Genomic DNA, 17421 nt, shown 5'->3' on the forward strand with positions numbered 1-17421 from the left:
TCAGAAACCGGCCCAGAATCTCAAAACCACGGTGCGGGAAGGGGGGACAAGGACATTTTTTGGATGGGAATGAAAAGCAATTTGGGGGTAAATTTCTTTTAGAGGTACAAGTGATTTGGGTAAAAAAAAAAAAAAAAAAAGGAGATTGTATAAATTATAACTACTCTTAATTTAACAATTTCCACAGATTTAAAGCACATAATTAAAAAAAAATTAGGGAACTAAAAAGAGCTTTTTTTAAGAAAAGTCATCCTCTTCTTGCCCGTCTGTCAGAATGCCTGTCACCTGCGCACGTGGCTGTGGCGTCAGGTGCTGTGAGTCGTTTTCACGGTGAGCGGCCCCACGTGACAGTGGACCTGCCACCCAGAGCTTCCTTGGCCGCCACCTTTATGGGACAGACGGCCAGGTCCTTCTGAGCTGCTGGGGAGGTTCGAACCCCAGCCTTTGGGCTGGCAGCTGACCCACCACTGCTCGCCCACACACGGTCACATACAAAAACGCTCCTCCAAACAGCCGTCCCCCTGCCTTGACTGTTCCATCGTCCCCATGGGCAGGGGCTGAGACCCGTGTTTGGACTGCTACGTCCTGAACCGTGACCATCCAGCCCCACGCCTGGCTGGAAGGTTCCCACGCTCAGAAGGGAAGTGAAAGTGGACAGCCGCTTCCAAAGTGGCTGTTCTCTTCCTGTGCTCATGGACAGAGAAATGTCACATGGGGAAGGACCGCTGAGAGGGAGGACGAGGACAGTTGGACATCCTTCCACAAGCTCCAAGGTGTGGACAGTGACAGGGAGTCACAGAGGTGGCTTTAAGAAGACACACCTGCCTGCTGAGATGCAGCCTCAGCAGCCCTCATATCTCAAAGCCTCCAGGGAAGGCATTTCCCCTCAGAGAGACAGATGTCCCAAACGTCTGAAAAAATCATGCGAGGCCAAGTCAGCGCCCTTCTGGGGAGTCCTCCAGGAAACCTGCACTTACTCCAGAGACGCTGCCACTGTTCCAAAGGTTCCAGAACCTCCCTAGGGAGGCCTTCAGAACCAGGACGTTCCTCGGAGCAGCCTCGGTGCTGGCAGCTCTTACTCTTTTGAGTCAGTTTTTGAAAGGACCAGGGGTCACCGGATGTCAAGCCTGGTGAACGAGGAGAACTGCTGGTGTAGGACCAGCCCTGGACGTGAAGGCCCCCAGCTAGGTCTGCTGGCAGTGTACACGAGGGCCACCTGAAACTCCAAATGACTAGGCACTGTGCAGAGAACACCACCGCGTCACAGCTGAGGGACACAGAGCAGCTGTCACTCAATGGTACAAAACCTGCTCACGGACAAGATCCTCAACCCTGGGAGGGAGGTGCAGCAGGGCGACAGTGCTCCCTGTACAAGGCCCCGAGGTCCCCAAGTGAGGAAGTCCTGGGTCCCAGCACCTGCTGACATCTAGTAAAAGCAGCCAAGTCACCCAGCCTCTGCTTCCCCACTTGGGAAACAAGACGATGGGGAAGGCCCGAGAAAGCAGTTGGCATTGTGTCCTGCTCACAAAAGATGGGGTCTTCCCTCCCCCACGTCCCTGAGGGGCTGATCAACAGCGAGCTCGCTGTGGCCACTCCGCTGCTTCCCCGGCAAGCCTCATTCCGGCACAGGTCCTCCAGGAAGTGTCTTTGATACAGAACACTTCCGGATGCTTCCTGGAGTTTAACAATGGCTTGCTGGGTGGAGCCCCTTGCAGTCACCTGGTGGACCAAGGATTTTCCACTCATTCCCCAAGACCCTTCTGTTGACTGTACACACGCAGTGTTCTCAACCTCCAGGTGGGCTCTTCCCCTCCCCCCTCAAGAGAAATAACACAGGGTGATGGGGAAAGGCTGAAGAGTAACTGATGTCATGTCCCAGCTGTACCTTGGGCCCAGGACAGGCCAAGATGGCTCAAAGCATGGTTACCTGATGTGCCTGCCGAGAAGTTCTTGAGTGAGGGCCTCTGCACCACAGTGTAGGACTCGCCGACCACAAACACCTTGTACAGGACGGCATTGTGGTTGATGAAATTCTGGACCACGCAGGGCGGCTGGATGGCATTCAGGCCCTCCTGGTTGAACACAATGGCCATCTGGGGAGACAGGAACCAAGGGCTCCATCAGAGTCCCACTGACTGGGACACAGGAGGGGTCCAGAGCCCCACCAAGGCGAATAGCTGGTGTAGGCAAAGCTACCCCAAGGCCCGGCAGTGCCACGCACGGTGAGAACACCCAGGGGTCGCCCCTGCCATGGGGATGGGAAATCCTGCATCCACCAGGCCGGCCACGGAGGGCTGCACGGGCTGTGCACTGCACAACTCCCAGGGCAGCGTTGTACGCTGCGGACAAGATCCCAGCCTTCACGACCTCTCTAGAGGCTCCTGCACTAAGGCCCAGGACGGGGAGGCAGGAAGCAGAAGGCTCTGGATCGGGGTGGGAGGCCTTCGGTCAAAGCCTGGATAATGACAAGAGCTGCCCCTTGCTGGGTGCTCACATGCCGGTCCCCATTCTATTGCATGTGAGTTATCTGGTGTTACCCCTCACACCACACTCACACCACACCTTTGAGATGAGCACTCCTGTCACCCCCTTTTACAGATGAGGAAACTGAGGCCCTGAGAAATGACTCGCTGGAACAGAAGGGCCCCTGGCATGAAACCAGGGTCTGCCTGGCATCAGGCCCTGAGCTCTTACTCCACTGAGCCAGAGACACTCAAGAAGCAAGAAAGGCCCTGGTGGGCCCAGTGCGAACTGCTCCTTCTTCCCAAAGGCCCCCTCGGGAGGACTCGGAGAGGATGAGGGGACGAGGTAGGAGGGCAGAGGAACTGTTGAGAAAAACTCCCCAGTTGGCCACAGCCGGGTCTGCCCTGGGCCTGGTCCAAGGACAAAGGGACAGAGAGGGAGGCCTGCGGCAAACTTGAGTCAGCTGCTAGTGCTGCTGCCACAGATAATCCTTCAGCCGACAGGCTCCAGGAAGGAGCCACCACATGCCTGGGGCTGGCTGAGCAGGGATAACAGGGCCTGGACAAATGGCCGCCTGCACCGCCTGCCACCCCCATGTCAACTGTCACAGAGCGTGGCCCCTACGTGCCCGGTACATAGGAATGTAGGCCGCATAGGAAAACAAAGTGCATGTGTGTGTGTGTGTGGGGGGGGGCGGTAGCTATGAATGTCTTCTCAGCCTTCTGTCAAGAGGAAAAGAACCACACTGGGAGAGCAGGAGGGTACCCAGGAGGCTGCAATCAGACAAGGGTTCAAATCCCAGTGCCAGCACTGACTGCCTGGGCTCAGGCACCCAGCTCCACTCCTCATCTGTACAGCAGCAATGGCAGCCAGCATGGGGCAGCCTCGGGAGGCCTGGAGCTCTCTGCCCAGCAGCCTTCTTGTCCGTTTGTTATAACAAACAGATTCCACTGTGGGTCAGTCCTGTTTGCTTGCTTGGCGCTAGCTTAAAAAGAAAATAAAAACCTCAATAGTTCTGAGAACATAAGTTGAAAACAGAGGGGTTCTGGAGCATGAAGGCATGCCACGAGGCCCAGTTTTGGTTGGTGGCTCTTCATTTTGTCCCCCAGTTCCAAGTCCCTGCCCTAGGCTGGGCCAGAGCTGAGCTGGAGCTCGGGGCCAGGGATTCCAAGGCAGGGCTCGGGCACGCGGGGACATGAGACAGGCCCTCAATCAGAAATGCCCGCCTCCCTGTCGGAAGCCAATCACGAGCAACACAGTGGTCTTTCATCCTCCTGGGGGGGGCTCCACGTGTGCTCAGGACAGCCTCCCGTGCCGGGGGCTGTGTTCCCAACCTCCCAGGAAAAGAGCCCCTGTTGCTGGCAGATGATCAGAAAAGCATCCTGGTTGGGGAAAGGGGGTGCACAGAGCAGCCAGACAGGTGACCGGAGGGGTGAGGGGTCACCTGCTCTGAGGACGCCCATCACACCCAGGAGGGTCGCCACCCCGGGCCAACTGGGGCTTCCTGAGGGCGGAGCTTACCTGGACCCAGAGCTCAGGGCCCACCTCTGCAACTACCCAGCATGCTCTGGAGCAACTGGTTGCAGCCGGCTTCAAGGCTCCGAAATTTATCTTGTGCCAAGGCCACAGAACTCCCTTATCCTTCACAGCAACCATTACATTGCCAGGTACAGAAGGGAGAAACTGAGGCTCGGAGAGCTTCAGCCATTTGCCCTGGGCCCAGGAGCCAGCCTGGGAGAGCGGAAGGGTACCCAGGAGGCTGCAATCAGAAAAGGGTTCAAATCCCAGTGCTGGCACTGATTGCCTAGGCTCAGGCAGCCAGCTTCACTCCTCCTCTGTAAAGCAGCAAAGGCAGCCTGATATAGGAGACGGCTGACCTCAGCAGTGGGTGATGGTTCAGACCAATCCCCCAGCTGTGTCCCTTCCCAGGGGCACGAGCACGCCCCCTAGTGGGCAGTACCATCACGGTGCGACCCTGGCTGTATGGCACAGTTAGCTTACAGACATTCCCTGTAAATGTTTGCCAGGAATAAATTAAAAAAAACCTGTTGTGGTCAATTCCAACTTACAGCAATCCACAAGACAGAGAAGAACTGCCCCATAGTGTTTTCAAGGCTATAATCTCTGGTGGCACAGTGCATAAGGCACTTGACTGCTAACCAGAAGGCTGGCAGTTCAAACCCACTCCTCTGAAGGAAGAGTGGGCAATCTACTTCTGCAGAGATACCTCCTCGGAAACCCAAGGAGGGGTCGCTATGAGTGGGATCCGACTTGAAAGCAGTGAGTTTTTTTTTCCAACCTTTCTGGACGCTGACTGCATCTTTCTCCCACAAAGTGGCTGGCAGGTTCCCATTGCCAACCTTTGGTTGCAGCCAAGCTCGTAACCACTGCACTACCAAGGCTCCCAGGGATACATAACACCATGTGAATCTACAACAGGTTGGTAAGTCGGGCCTGCCGTTCTAGTCGTCCCCTCCTCGGGAGCGTTTCTAAGCTGGGCTGCCCAGGGACAGGCTCTCTCTGCAGGGCCCACGTGGTGAGCCATGGGCTGTTCAAACATCTCTGCCTGAGACTTCTGTCCACCAGGTCGCCCAACCTGGCCTGAGGGTATGCTCAGTGGGAGGCGAGCCTGAAGAAAACATGCCGGGGGTGGTCCCTGGGGACCCAGTGGAACCCTGTGCAGCACCCGCTCCTCTCACCCCAACGTGCCTCATCCGTTCGCGCCCCCTGCACCACACCTCTCTAGGGATCCGTCTCCCCAGCTGGGCAGGCCCCACTGCATAGCAATCTGCTTCCTTGCCCCAGCAACTGAGACGAGGTCGGGAGCATCACCCAGTCAATGAAAGAATAGATGGATGGCTGGATAAACCAACTTGTGCCAGGAGGTGTGGTTCTCCCTCCCCCACTGAGATTCAGCAGGACTCAGACCCCTGTGGGCCGTGGCAGCATCTTCTACGATGTTAATGGCTGACTTGGGTCCAGCCCAGTGCCTGCCACACAGCAGGTGCTCAGGAAGAGATTGAACCAGGGAAACCCAGCACATGGAACCCAGTGCTGCCTCTGCTAGGCGTCTGTTGGGGTCGGGGGGAAAGAGAGACAGACAGGAGGCGGCCAGGCAGCAAGCCAGGGTGGGAGCAGGAGCCGGACCACAGACGCGGAGGTGGGCAGCTCAGCATCCCAGCCCGGGAGACACCCTGAGCTGAAGGGAGGGGGCAGGCAGGCAGCAGGTTTGGGGATGTGGGAGTGGGGAGGGGCACACACTCAGCCACTCACCTCATGAGAGTTGGTGCCATGAGCCACTCTGGTTTTGCAGACTAGGAGAGGGGAGAGAAAAGCACAGGAGTGAGGCCATCGGAGCCCGGCCTGGACAGAAGACGCTCCTGTGGCCGTACGGGGGAGGGGCAGGTGTGGGCAGCCCTAGGGCAAGGTGGATCTGCCTGAAGGTGGCAGATATCTGAACTTGAACTCAGGGGAAAGTGGCCAGACGTGCCAGGTGGGCAGAAGGGTCACACAGGCCTATAGGCCCCAGTCACGTTTCTCCAAAGCTGGGGCCTCCATGTACCCTTGGGCAAGTTCAAAACCAGGGGTGCTGTGGGCAGCCCAAGGCCCTCCGCAACTGGACTGGCTGAGCTCAGGGGCTCTGGTCCCACCCAGGTCTCAGGGTCGGGAGAGGCAGGCAGTGGCGGGGCCCAGGTCAGCTACTCTCTGGGTGCGGTACATACTGAACGGGAAAGCCAGGCCGTTCTTCTCCAGGAGCTGCATGGTGTCGTCCCCACATAGGCTCGTGAGCTCCATGAAGGGCGGAGAGCAGATGCGGTCATCTAGGGGGAGGAGAGAGCCGTCAGCACGCCAGCCTGCCCCCAGCCCCACTGCCCAGAGACAGAGCCCTCTCACAGCCCACCAGGTCATGGTGCTTCCCGCACTCCACCCACCCTGCCTGGAGAGAGGGGGTCCGACAATCTACAAGTGCACCAGGGCTGCACACCTGACCTGGGAACTTGGTCCTCCAACATGAGGCTGCCCGGAGGTGACCCCCACAAGCCCAGAGCACAGCTGACAGGTCTTGTGGCCAGACAGCCTGGGTCCAATTCAGTCACCAACTAGGCATGGGACCTCAGGCAGGTTCCTAACCACACCATGCCTGTCTCCCCATCAGCAAGATAGAAATAACCACGGCTCCTACGCAGGGCTGTGGGGTACAGCACTCGGTCCACTTCAACCCAGCACACGTGCAGTATGCTCAGCTCCACCTGTCCCCCACCCGCTTCTCAACCTGAGATGCCAACAGGTATCCAGGTTGCAGGTCAGGCTTTGTATAAATATGTGTCTGTGTAGACGATCACATATACGTAAGATTCGGAGGCTGTGTGTGTGTGTGTGTGTGTATACACGTATACATATACACAGTAACAGAATATACATACAATAAAAGCTGGAACTTGTGGAAGGCAGAAACCTGCCAAGAAAGGAAAACTCAAATGTTTTCTGCTAACAGAGCATGACAGGAAGCTTCTAAGACTGTACCCTGTCAAAGGCTGAAAACTTGTAAAGCCCTGAAAAACAAGGAAGAACCATCAAGTTCTGGCTCCCACAGGTTTCACTGTGTGTGTATACACACATCATCACAAACACACATACATACACACACACATATACACAGTGGTATGTGTAAGTAGTCCCTGACTATGTATTTGAGTGACAACGACCTGCACTTAGGCCAGTCTGTTTTTTGGTTTTGGTACATCTTGTTGTTAGTAATGTCCATGACATACAGTTGCAAAGTGGGATTTGTTAATGTATCATTTTCACGCCAATCCCCAAAGACAGAGATTGGATTTACAAAGATACTGATAATAAAAGGCAATCATAATAAAAACTGAAAATAAATAAAAAGAGGCATGTGATTTATGCCAGAACCAACTCACAAACGCCTCCTCAGCACGGAGGCCCCCCCCATACATGCAGACTACCTGTATACCGTATTTTCTGTAAACAGCTCACCCACGTAAACAACATGCACACATACACACTGGGTGGAAATGACGAATTATGTACAAAAGTTCTGGCCTGGCCTACCTGTGTGTGTACCATGTGTGTCTTTCGGTATTTCCAGAAGTGAATTTCAGTCTCATTCACCCTCATCCGAGAGTCTGAAAATGTTACTTCGGATCATTTGTATGATGAAGGTATAAGCCACTGTCAAGAAGTCATAGATGGAGTCTGGCAGTACCCCAGTAATCAGAAAATAAACAGGTGACACCATATGCCTGCTCTGGGGCAGTTCGCAGCTGGGCCTGAGGGCGGTGGAGTTTCTTGTACCCAATCTGTGCCCAAGTCGCAGATATCACACAGGCAAGGGGGCCAGAAGGCGGCCCCATGCAAAGCCAGACAGTAGGGCAATACAGGTGCGCATTGCTCCAACCCTGCGGGGCCCCGGGCACCAAGTTGGACCCGTCTCCTCTGAGCACGCGACACGTGACCCCTCATGCCGCGCCATGCCATCTGCGTGGGTGGGAGATTCAAACAGCCTGAGAGTAGTAGCTGGCCAGCCAGCCCGCGGGGTAGAAGGCGTGCGGCTATCGCCTGCCTGAGTGGCCTCTCTGGCCCAGAGCACACAGACCCGCACATCTGTGGGGCTGGGGCTGCTTTGTCCTGCGTTGGAGAAAGCAGTTTACAGGGCAGGGAAGGAATCCTGCTGGGGGAGAGGGGCTACCTCAGAAACTCAAGGGTTCGCCAGAGAGGCTCTGCCCCTAGAGGCCTAACCTGTGCATCAACAGGCACCAAGACAAAGACTTAACATGAAATCCACTGGACAGAAAAGAAAACATTAAACAGAAATAAGCAACTCATTAAAAAACATGAGGAAAGTGCGCTTACTAAAATAACGCGTGGGGTGTGTGTGCATAGGACAAAAACGTGGTGACACTTGCGCGTTATTTGTGTAACGCTACAGTGTGTGTGTGCTTATTTTTTTTTTCTGTAGAAGGCTATCATCTTGTAACCTGAACTTTAACTCAGTAAACTACATGCACCTTTTCCTGGTTCAGCAGCACTTTTCCTCCACGGGATATGCTGGTGCATCCATCATGGCGGACGAGGCTGCACTCAGCCCCCATGTGGCCAGGACTGTCAAGGGCTTTGCACATATCACCTCCCAACTTTACAAAACAATCCCACAAGGAGGAGACCAAAGCACTCTCCCGTGGATTCCTCCCCATGCACAGAGCATCAGCCCTGCCTGCTCACTGCCTAACACAACGGTAAAATGACACAGATCCTGACCAATCTAATCAGTTGCCGCCTTTGTTGAGCTCGGCCTCCCACACCCTGTCAGGCCTGCTCACTCCGTGTCCCCACCCGTCTGCAGCTGGGGCCCAGTGCCGCCCCTTGCCAACACCAACACCTTCTCACCCCTCGCTCCAACTAGCCTCCAGGCGCCAGCCTCAGCGGAGCCCGCCTCCTCCAGGCACCCACCCGGGGGGATTCTCCGAGAAGCTCAGAAGCTGAGTCTGCAGTGCCCGTCGCGAGGCCATTGGTGCCAGGCTCCAAGCAAAGGCTAACAGGATTCCTTGCGGGAGAACAGAATGCATTCTGAACCTCTCTCGGCTGAATATTAAATTGTCAACTGTTACCAGTACTTCATGTCAGAGCTGCCTTTCCCACCAGACCATGAGCCCCTCAGGAGGAGGGGACCACCCTGTGCTTCTGGGCACAGGGGCTGGGGAAGGCGGACTCTAGCAGCCTCTCTCCCACAAACTTGGGAACCAAATCAAAAGTAAACAAGCACAGTGGCTTGGCCCCAAGAGCTTTTAACTACTTGGCTGGCTAGGAAGTCAGTGCATTAAACAAGGTATGGCCCAGCCCCACAGATCTCTGGATGCCAAGAATTATACTGAGCATATTAAAAGGGTTTTTATTAACCACCACCCCCAAGTCCAGACTCCAAACAAACACAAAAGTGTTGGCAGATCTCAGGGGCTGCAGAGCTGCTTCGGGGCCCGGGAGAGTGGTCCGGAGCCAGTGTTTGCTGAGCCTCTGGCGACCTGGGTTGCAGGCCCCCTGCATACAAGTGCTTGCTTAACCCTCCAAAGTGCGGCCAACTCAGGCCCAGAAACAGAGGTGCAATCTACAGATTCAACTCAATTGCAATCAAAACCCCAGGGGCCTTTCTGAAGAAACTGACAAGCTGATCCTTGACGCTGAAGATATCTAAAATCAACCCAAAAACTCATTGCCCTAGAGTCGATTATGACTCATGGCAACCCTATAGGACAGAGTAGAACTGCCTCGTAGGGGTTTTCTAAGGCTGTAAATCTTCTGGAAAGCAGACTGCCATATCTCCCCTCTCCCCTTTTTTTTTCTTAGTTTTTATTGTGATTTGGGTGAAAGTCGACAAAGCAATTTTATTTTCCATACAGCAGTTCATACACATTTTGTTTCATGACATTGACTACAATTCCCCACAGTGTAACAGCTCCCTTCCCACTTCTCTGTAGTTACCTCTTCCCTGTGTCCTTCCCTCCCATGTATTCCTACCCAGAGCTGCCTCCCTGTGCACACACTGCCCTTCTGTTCTTCCACGAGTGATTGCTCCAAGGAGTTTATCTACTCGATGTAAATGTTCACCCTAAGCTGACAAGAGACAAGGTTGTGATGACTTCTTGACCACAGCCAGCTACCCAGAGGGAGTGAGTAGTTGGACCTGTGGGCCCAGGACTATGGTTGCAGGGCACATCAAGCTCAATCAGCATAACTTACTACACAAAACATTGTTCCACATCCTACTTTGATGAGTAGACACTATAGTCTTCCAAGTTTGCAAGGGGCCATGTAGATGCAATGATGGGTCTCTCCTCATCCAAAGCAAAGAAGAATGAAGAAAAGCAAAGACCCATGGAAACAATCAGTCCAAGGGACTGGTACCATGCGATCCTCAGCCTATACGACTATGAAACCAGAAGAACTAGATGGTGCCCGGCTACCACTGTCAACACTCAGAGGGGGACTGGTGCAGATGCTGGATGGGGTGGGAGAACAATGTGGAACAAAATTCAAAACCATAAAAAACGACCACATTTGCTGGTCTCCTAGAGCCTGGTGAGCCCCTGAGACTAAGGCCCCTAGTTACCCTTCAGGTCTATAACTGAACTAACTCCTGTGGCTTCCAGCCAAACAACAGACAGGCACAGGGGGTGAACATTTACATCAGGCAGATATACTTCTTAGAGCGATCAATCGTGGGAGAACAGAAGGGCAGTGTTTGCACAGGGAGACAGCCCAGGGGATGGGAGTGCATGGGAGGGAAGGACACAGGGAAGAGGTAACCACAGGGAAGAAGTGGGAAGAGAGCTGTTACACTGTGGGGAATTGCAGTCAATGTCATGAAACAAAATGTGTATGAACTGCTGTATGGAAAATGAATTTGCTCTGTAAACTTTCACCCAAATCACAATTTAAAAAAAAAAAAAAAAAAACTTCATCCTACATGCCTATGTATTGTTTGGCTGGAAGCCACAGGAGTTAGTTTAGTTCCAGACCTAAAGGGTAACTAGGGGGCCATAGTCTCAGGCTGGGAGGTCGGAACTGCTAACCTTCTGGTTCACTGCTGAGTGCTTAACCACCGTACAACCAAGGCTCCTGATAGCTAGGTTAAAAAAAAAACCAACAAAACCTAGAAAAGAACAAAGTTAGAGGACTCACTTCCTGATTTCAAAACCTACTATAAAGGTACAGTGAGAGTCCAGAAATAAATCCATAAATCTATGGTCGACTGCCTTTCCACAAGGGTGTCAGGACAACCCAATGGGGAACTATGTCTTTTCAACAAATGGTGCTGGCACAGCTGGATACCTACAAGCAAAAGAATGAAGTTGGACCCTACCTCAGGTCATATACAAAAATTAACTCAAAACAGATCAAAGACCTAGAAGTAAGACCCCAAATGATAAAACGCTTAGAAGAAAACACAGGTGTAAATCTTTGTGACCCTGCATTAGGCCCTGGTTTCTTAGCTAGGATGCCAAAAGCCCAAACGACCAAAGAAAAAATAGACTGGACTTCATCAAAATTAAAAGCTTTTGTGCCTCAAAAGATACCCTCAAGAAGTGAAAAGCCAACCCACAGAATGGGGGAAGTTACAAATAATCTCTCTGGGTAAAAGGTCTTGTCTCAAGAATATAGAAGCAATGAACAATTCAGCAATAAAGAAAGACTAATAATCCAATTTAAAAATGGGTGTTATGATTTCAACAGATTTCTAAATAAGACATACAAATAGCCAATAAACACATGAAAAGATGCTCGCTCTCATTAGCCATGAGGAAAACACAACTCAAAATCAGCGAGATACCACTAGGACAGCTATGAAGAACCAAACCAAACCAAGTGCTGACGAGGAGGAGAAACAGGAATTCTCACCCATTGCTGGTGGGAATGAAAAACCAAGCAGCCACTTTAGAAAACAGCCTGGTGGTTCCACAGAAAGCTGAACAAAAGACAGTTACCACATCAACTAGCAAATTCACTGCTGGGTGATAAACCCAAGAGAACTGAAAACACATGGCCACGCAAAAGCGTGTCCACAGAGACGAGGGACGTGAGCGAGTAGACCACGTGTGCATCGGGGAACAGCCCGTGCAAACGCTCAGCATGCCGCTGTCTGGGTCTATAATCTGGACCCACTCGATGAGACAGGAAGGTGGCCACCAGTCCAGTTTGTGGACAGAGAGGTCGCCTGGCTGGTGGCGGGCCAGGGAGGGAAGCAGGTCCCGCACGCTCCCAGGTGCACTCCTCTGCCTCATCCTCGAGCCAGCAGACCCGCTGACCCCGACCCTGCCTAGGGACAGCGGAGGGCCTCCAGCTGAACCATGGGAAACTTGTCCGGCATCGCCAGCAGCCCTTTTCCCCAAATAGAGCCCGGATAAAGGCTCTTTCTCTAAGTTGGTGCTGGGAACTGGGTAGCTATTTCTGGTTCCATGAAAAAGACTACTGTTGCTTAATTTATCGTCTTTATTTCTGGATTGGAGTTGGAAGCAGGCTTTTTTTTGGGGGGAGGGGTGGATTTGGAAGGTGGCTCGTGTTCTTGTAAGAATTGTAATATCAGTTCCTGGGAAACTGGAAGATGCCCATCTTCCCTCTCTGTCACCCCCACCCCCACCCCCACCAGAAAACGTGAAGCTGGAAGGTCCTTGGAGGTGGGTGTGTCCCTGCCACAGGGGGTCCACAGCCTCGGAGAAGAGGTCAAGGCCACATACTAGCTCCAGGTGGGGCCAGAACGGGACCCTAGGCAACTGAGGGGCACGTCATCGTCCTGCCCACTCTGCTGGGTATGCTCGCTGTCATCCGACAGGTGGCACCTGCTCAGAACTGGCAAGAAAACTAAAGGACCAATGACCAACAGGTGCAAGAGGACAACTGGGGAAGGGGAGGAGAGAAGAAGGCAGCGCTGGGACCAGCATGCTGAAGGCCAGCTTCGGAGTCTGACTTTCAACCTGGAGTAAATTAGCTATAAGGAGCTCTGGTAGCGTAGTGCTTGAGGCATTTGACTGCTAACCAGAAGGCTGGCAGTTTAAACCCACCAGCCACTCCGCAGAAGGAAGACTGGGCAATCTACTTCCGTAAAGATCTACCACCTTGGAAACCCAAAGGAGGTCACTATGAGTGGGAATCAACTCACTGGAAGTGAGTTTGGAGTTTGGTAAATTAGCTAGAACCTATGGCCAATGACTTAACTCTGTTAAGCCTCGCTGCCCTCGTGTGTACAACGGGAGGGATCCTTGGCTAGCAGTTGTCTCTCCAGACACGCAGCAGTGGATCCCACAGGCAGCAGGAAGCTCTGTGGCCCCGCTGCCCAGCGCACGTGCCCAGGGTCTCTGTTCACCAGCCTTCTTGCCGTGCCCAGCATACGCCCTCTCCCCAGGGCCAGGAGGAAGTCCTGGCTGGGCACTGATGGTAGCAGCCCTGCCTCAGTGCCCTTCTCCTGGACCATTGACCTTCTTAACTAGACAATGGTCCTGTCTCCTGATGAAAACCTAGGGGCACATCCAAGGCACAACACTGGTCTCGGTTTGCCTGGCACAACAGAGGAAGAAGGAAAGTCCAAAACAGGAGGATATGGAATGTGTAGCTAACACCTCCGTCAACAACTACCTCCTTTGTCTTGAGACCAAAAGTGGATGGTGACCAGACACCATTACTGATTATTCTGATCAGATTCTAGAGAAGAAATCTGATCAAGGGGGGGGGGGGGGGGGACAGAATTCTTAATTCTCATGGAATCCAGGCTTTCTGGAGCCAATGAAGCCGGATAAACTGAAACTACTGCCCTCAGTTAATCTTTAAACCTTATTATCAAAAATATCCCTGAAGGCATCTTAAAGCCAAGTAAGAGTTCAGCTGCCTTCTGAGGAGTGGCTGGTGGGTTTGAACCAGCGGCCTTTTGGTTAGCAGTCAACTGCCTTAGGCATTATGCCACCAGAGCTCCCAGTAAAGAAAGTCTGTCTTAAGCATCATGCTCTTTTAAGAACTATTTATAAGGGATCAAACTGACAACAGCAAGTTGAAAGGTTCGACAGGAACCTTAGGGGGCAGTGGGTTTATGTCAATGAGGGAAGAACAACTCAGAAGGGAGGGTGGGAATGGTTGCACAACTTGGAGAATGTAATCGGAGTCCCTGAATTGTACCTGCAGAAACTGTCGAATCAATGGATGTTCTGCTTTGTGTATCTCTCAACAACCTATCATATAAATAAAAGGACCCAAAGGCATGGATGGTTTCTGAGCACTGGGCTGGGATCCTGTGAAGTGCCTGCCACGGGGCAGGGCCCCAGGAGGAGCAGGTAACCCTAGGAGTCAGGGCTGTGCTGATGGGAGGGGATGCCTCCTGGAAGACTGGGGGGGGGGGGGGTATGGAACCTGCTGTATGGCCCTGGGCAGGGGGCGGTGTCTTTGCTCCACCCCTCACCTGGAACTTCCTTATTACCCCCAGAGCTCTGCCTCCCCCTCTAGGCTCCACAGCTATTAGGGCTTTGTGGGTTCTGTTCACTGCTGGAGGCCCGGGGGCTGGAACAGTTCAGGCACACGGTAGGTGCCCCATAGATATTTGTTGAATGAACATGTTGACCTGCCGCACAAGGCTGGCTCGGTCGCGTCTGCACCAGGTGTCTGCACAGACTCAGGTGCTACGGGGCAGCATGTCTAAGGGTCACCTGACCCACTCTCCAGGCCACTGTGTGTCACCACTCCCCTGCTCCCCCCAGTCCTGCCCAGCCCGGGGTTTGTTCCTCTGGAGACGGTAAGGGAGCCAGCAAGTGCCATGCGCACCCTCTCGGCCCCGGCCTTTCATTTCTTGGGATGACTCGGGACACCTGCAGGTGCAGCCTGTGTGCCCTTTCACGGTGGCTATGACCGGGCTTTCCTTTCCATCTGTCTTTCACTGAACACAGTGCTGCCACTCTTTTCTTGGGTGTTTGCATATCCTGGTCCCTCAAAGGGCAACATGTGCCCGCGACGTCAGACGTGTAGGTTGATGCCCACTCTTCTTCTTCTTGGCACCGTGTCCACGACTAAGGCTCTGTGCTGGTGGTCAGTCGTTCACACTGGCGAGGTTTCAGAAGGGAGGCTTAGGGGTCCACAGGAGTTGGATGCCTGTTGTTCCTGCCACATAGCGGGTCCCCAACGGGACCCTATGAGCCCGTGGTGGTGGTGCCAGCAATGCGCAACTCTGGCTCCTCCCGTTCCCAGACATCTGGGCAGGGAGGGTGCTGAGGACTTTTACAAAGGAAGGAGGGGAACACAGCCAAGGAGCCATTTCACACGTCAGCCCCTGGATCAGAGGGGCCCCAGCAGCGGGCAGGCAGGGTGAGTATGTGCACTAAGAGAGACCTGAGACAGGTGTGCACGTCCCAACAGGTCCCTGGGACCCGCCAAGCCCTTCAGCCTTAGGGCTTGGGTTCCTGGTGGGGAGAATGAGGGTCACAATGAGCCAGTCTCGCCTACTTGTTGGCACTGGGGTGGGAATCGCAGACGACCAGACAGTGCCACGGCACACGCTGTACTCAGATGAGGAGGCCAGTCCTCAGGAGCTGCCCTCTGAACATACAGCTGTCACCACCAGGACGGCTCTGGGCTCCCAGCTCCCAATGGGACAGAAGTAGACATAACAGAATCAGCCCTTCTCACCCTGTGCATGCCAGAGGCAAGGCCACAAGAGGTGTGAGTATGTGTGACTCAGGCTTCTTACTGGCAGACCAGGGTTTCCGCCTGCCAGGTGAACTGGGTTGCAAAGGTGCCCCAGGCCCAAACTGCACATCTTGATAGCGCTGACGTGACATTCAGTGGGTCATGGTGAATGCGGGGAAGCTGACATCTGTACAAATCCTCTAGTTTTAGCCAGAAAATGACTGTACCACATTTGGGTGCCTCTAGACCTCAAGTAGGTGGCAGGCTCAGTTGGGGTAGGGTCCTTAGCTAGTGTGTTCATGGCTGTGCCCACCCCCCAAGAACGGTGCATGAATGACAGGAGAACTAACCACTGGCCTGGGGTTGCCCCTCCTCTTCTGGCCTGAGGTGGTAGCCCGTTTCAAAAGCTGGGTCCCACAGGGCCCAAGACGGCTGAGCCCTGGACACCCCACGTGGGAGGCCCGGGATGGCTGGCCTCAGACGTTCTCGGAGCAGGGTTTGGTTCCGCTTTCCTGAGCCACTCCCTGCTCCCAGGGGCCCACTGTTGTTATGGCAGGAAGTGGGCCTTATTTGGGAGGGGTGAGGAGGGTGAGCCATTACGTCACTGGCCCAGTAGGCAAAGGAAATGGGGGTCGGCAGGACCCAGGTTCTCATCCCAGCCTCTGAAAACATGAGCTGGGAGAAACTCAATGCCCTGAAGTCTCACACCCGGGACCCTCTGCACATCTGGTCCCCCTGACCTGCAAGCCCTTCTGGCACATTCCTGGCTGGGGAGACTCCTGCTTGTCTTTAAAGACTCAGGCCAGACCACCTTCTCTGGAAAGGCTTCCTTGAACATCCCTCTCCTGGATGTCTGGGAGGAGCCCCTCCGCTGAGCTAAGAGCAAGAGCCACTTCCCCCACTCGCCAGGGCACTCATAGGTCTGGGGGGACCTGGGCTGCGATCCCCACTCCCTGTCATGTCAGCTGCATGACCCTGGCTAAGTAACTTTACCTACTCATGCCTCAGTTTCCTTATAATAAAACGAGGGCAAAAACATGTTCCCTTTCCACACATTAGAACACGTACCACCCAACACACCTGTTCTGTTTCCACGCCACTCAGAGGTAGCCACCTGCAGGTGTGGAGGTAGGTCTCTTGCTTAAAACAAAGTGAGTAAAGATGTCACTTTGAAGACTAAGGTGCATCTAACCCAAGCCATGCTATTTTCAATCACTTCATAAATGCGTGTTAAAACTGGACAACGAATAACGAAGACCAAAGACCTTCAAATCGTGGTGTTGGCGAAGGATACGGAAAATACCATGGACTGCCAGAGGAAGGAACAAATCTGTCCCTGAAGAAGTGCAGCCGGAACGCTCTTTAGAAATGAGAATGACCCATCCAGACACGCCCTGCCCTCATTGAGCTTGCATTCAAGTAGGGGACACACAATTAACAAGACGGCAAATGGAGGAGGTTGTGAGAAAGAACAGGGTGGGAGACGATGGATGCAGACATGATACGGAGGGATCGCTTCGATCAGACGTGACCTGGAAGCTGTGAAAGAGTCGGGCAAGAACAGGACCGGGACCAGGACCGGGACCGGGAGAAGAGCACTCCGAGCACGGGAACGGCCAGCACAAAGACCCTGAGGCCAAAGCAGGCCTGGTGCCTTCTAGGAAGTACCAGAAGAACCACGTGGCACCAACCACGTGGCTGGTGCAGAGTAAGAGCCAGGAGAGGCGAGATGAAGAAACGGGCTCCCCTTTATCTTGAGAGCAATGGGGAGCCACTGAA

At 53.7% G+C, this 17421-nt stretch overlaps 1 protein-coding gene across 1 annotated transcript in view; it reads right to left on the minus strand.

Moving 5' to 3' along the window:
• The window catches only part of ITPK1 (inositol-tetrakisphosphate 1-kinase), a 182187-nt gene that overhangs the window by 12983 nt on the left and 151783 nt on the right, over positions 1-17421 (minus strand). Inside the window, exons 5-7 of the mRNA XM_007944503.2 lie at positions 6186-6284; positions 5737-5777; positions 1928-2093 (exon numbers count right to left, since the gene is read on the minus strand). Coding sequence (XP_007942694.1) covers positions 1928-2093; positions 5737-5777; positions 6186-6284 — 306 coding nt within the window. The remainder of the gene's footprint in view (positions 1-1927; positions 2094-5736; positions 5778-6185; positions 6285-17421) is intronic.

This window comes from Orycteropus afer, unplaced genomic scaffold (assembly GCF_000298275.1).
Source record: "Orycteropus afer afer isolate SDZICR_OR568_19922 unplaced genomic scaffold, OryAfe1.0 scaffold00127, whole genome shotgun sequence".
In the NCBI taxonomy this organism is placed as follows: Eukaryota; Metazoa; Chordata; class Mammalia; order Tubulidentata; family Orycteropodidae; genus Orycteropus; species Orycteropus afer.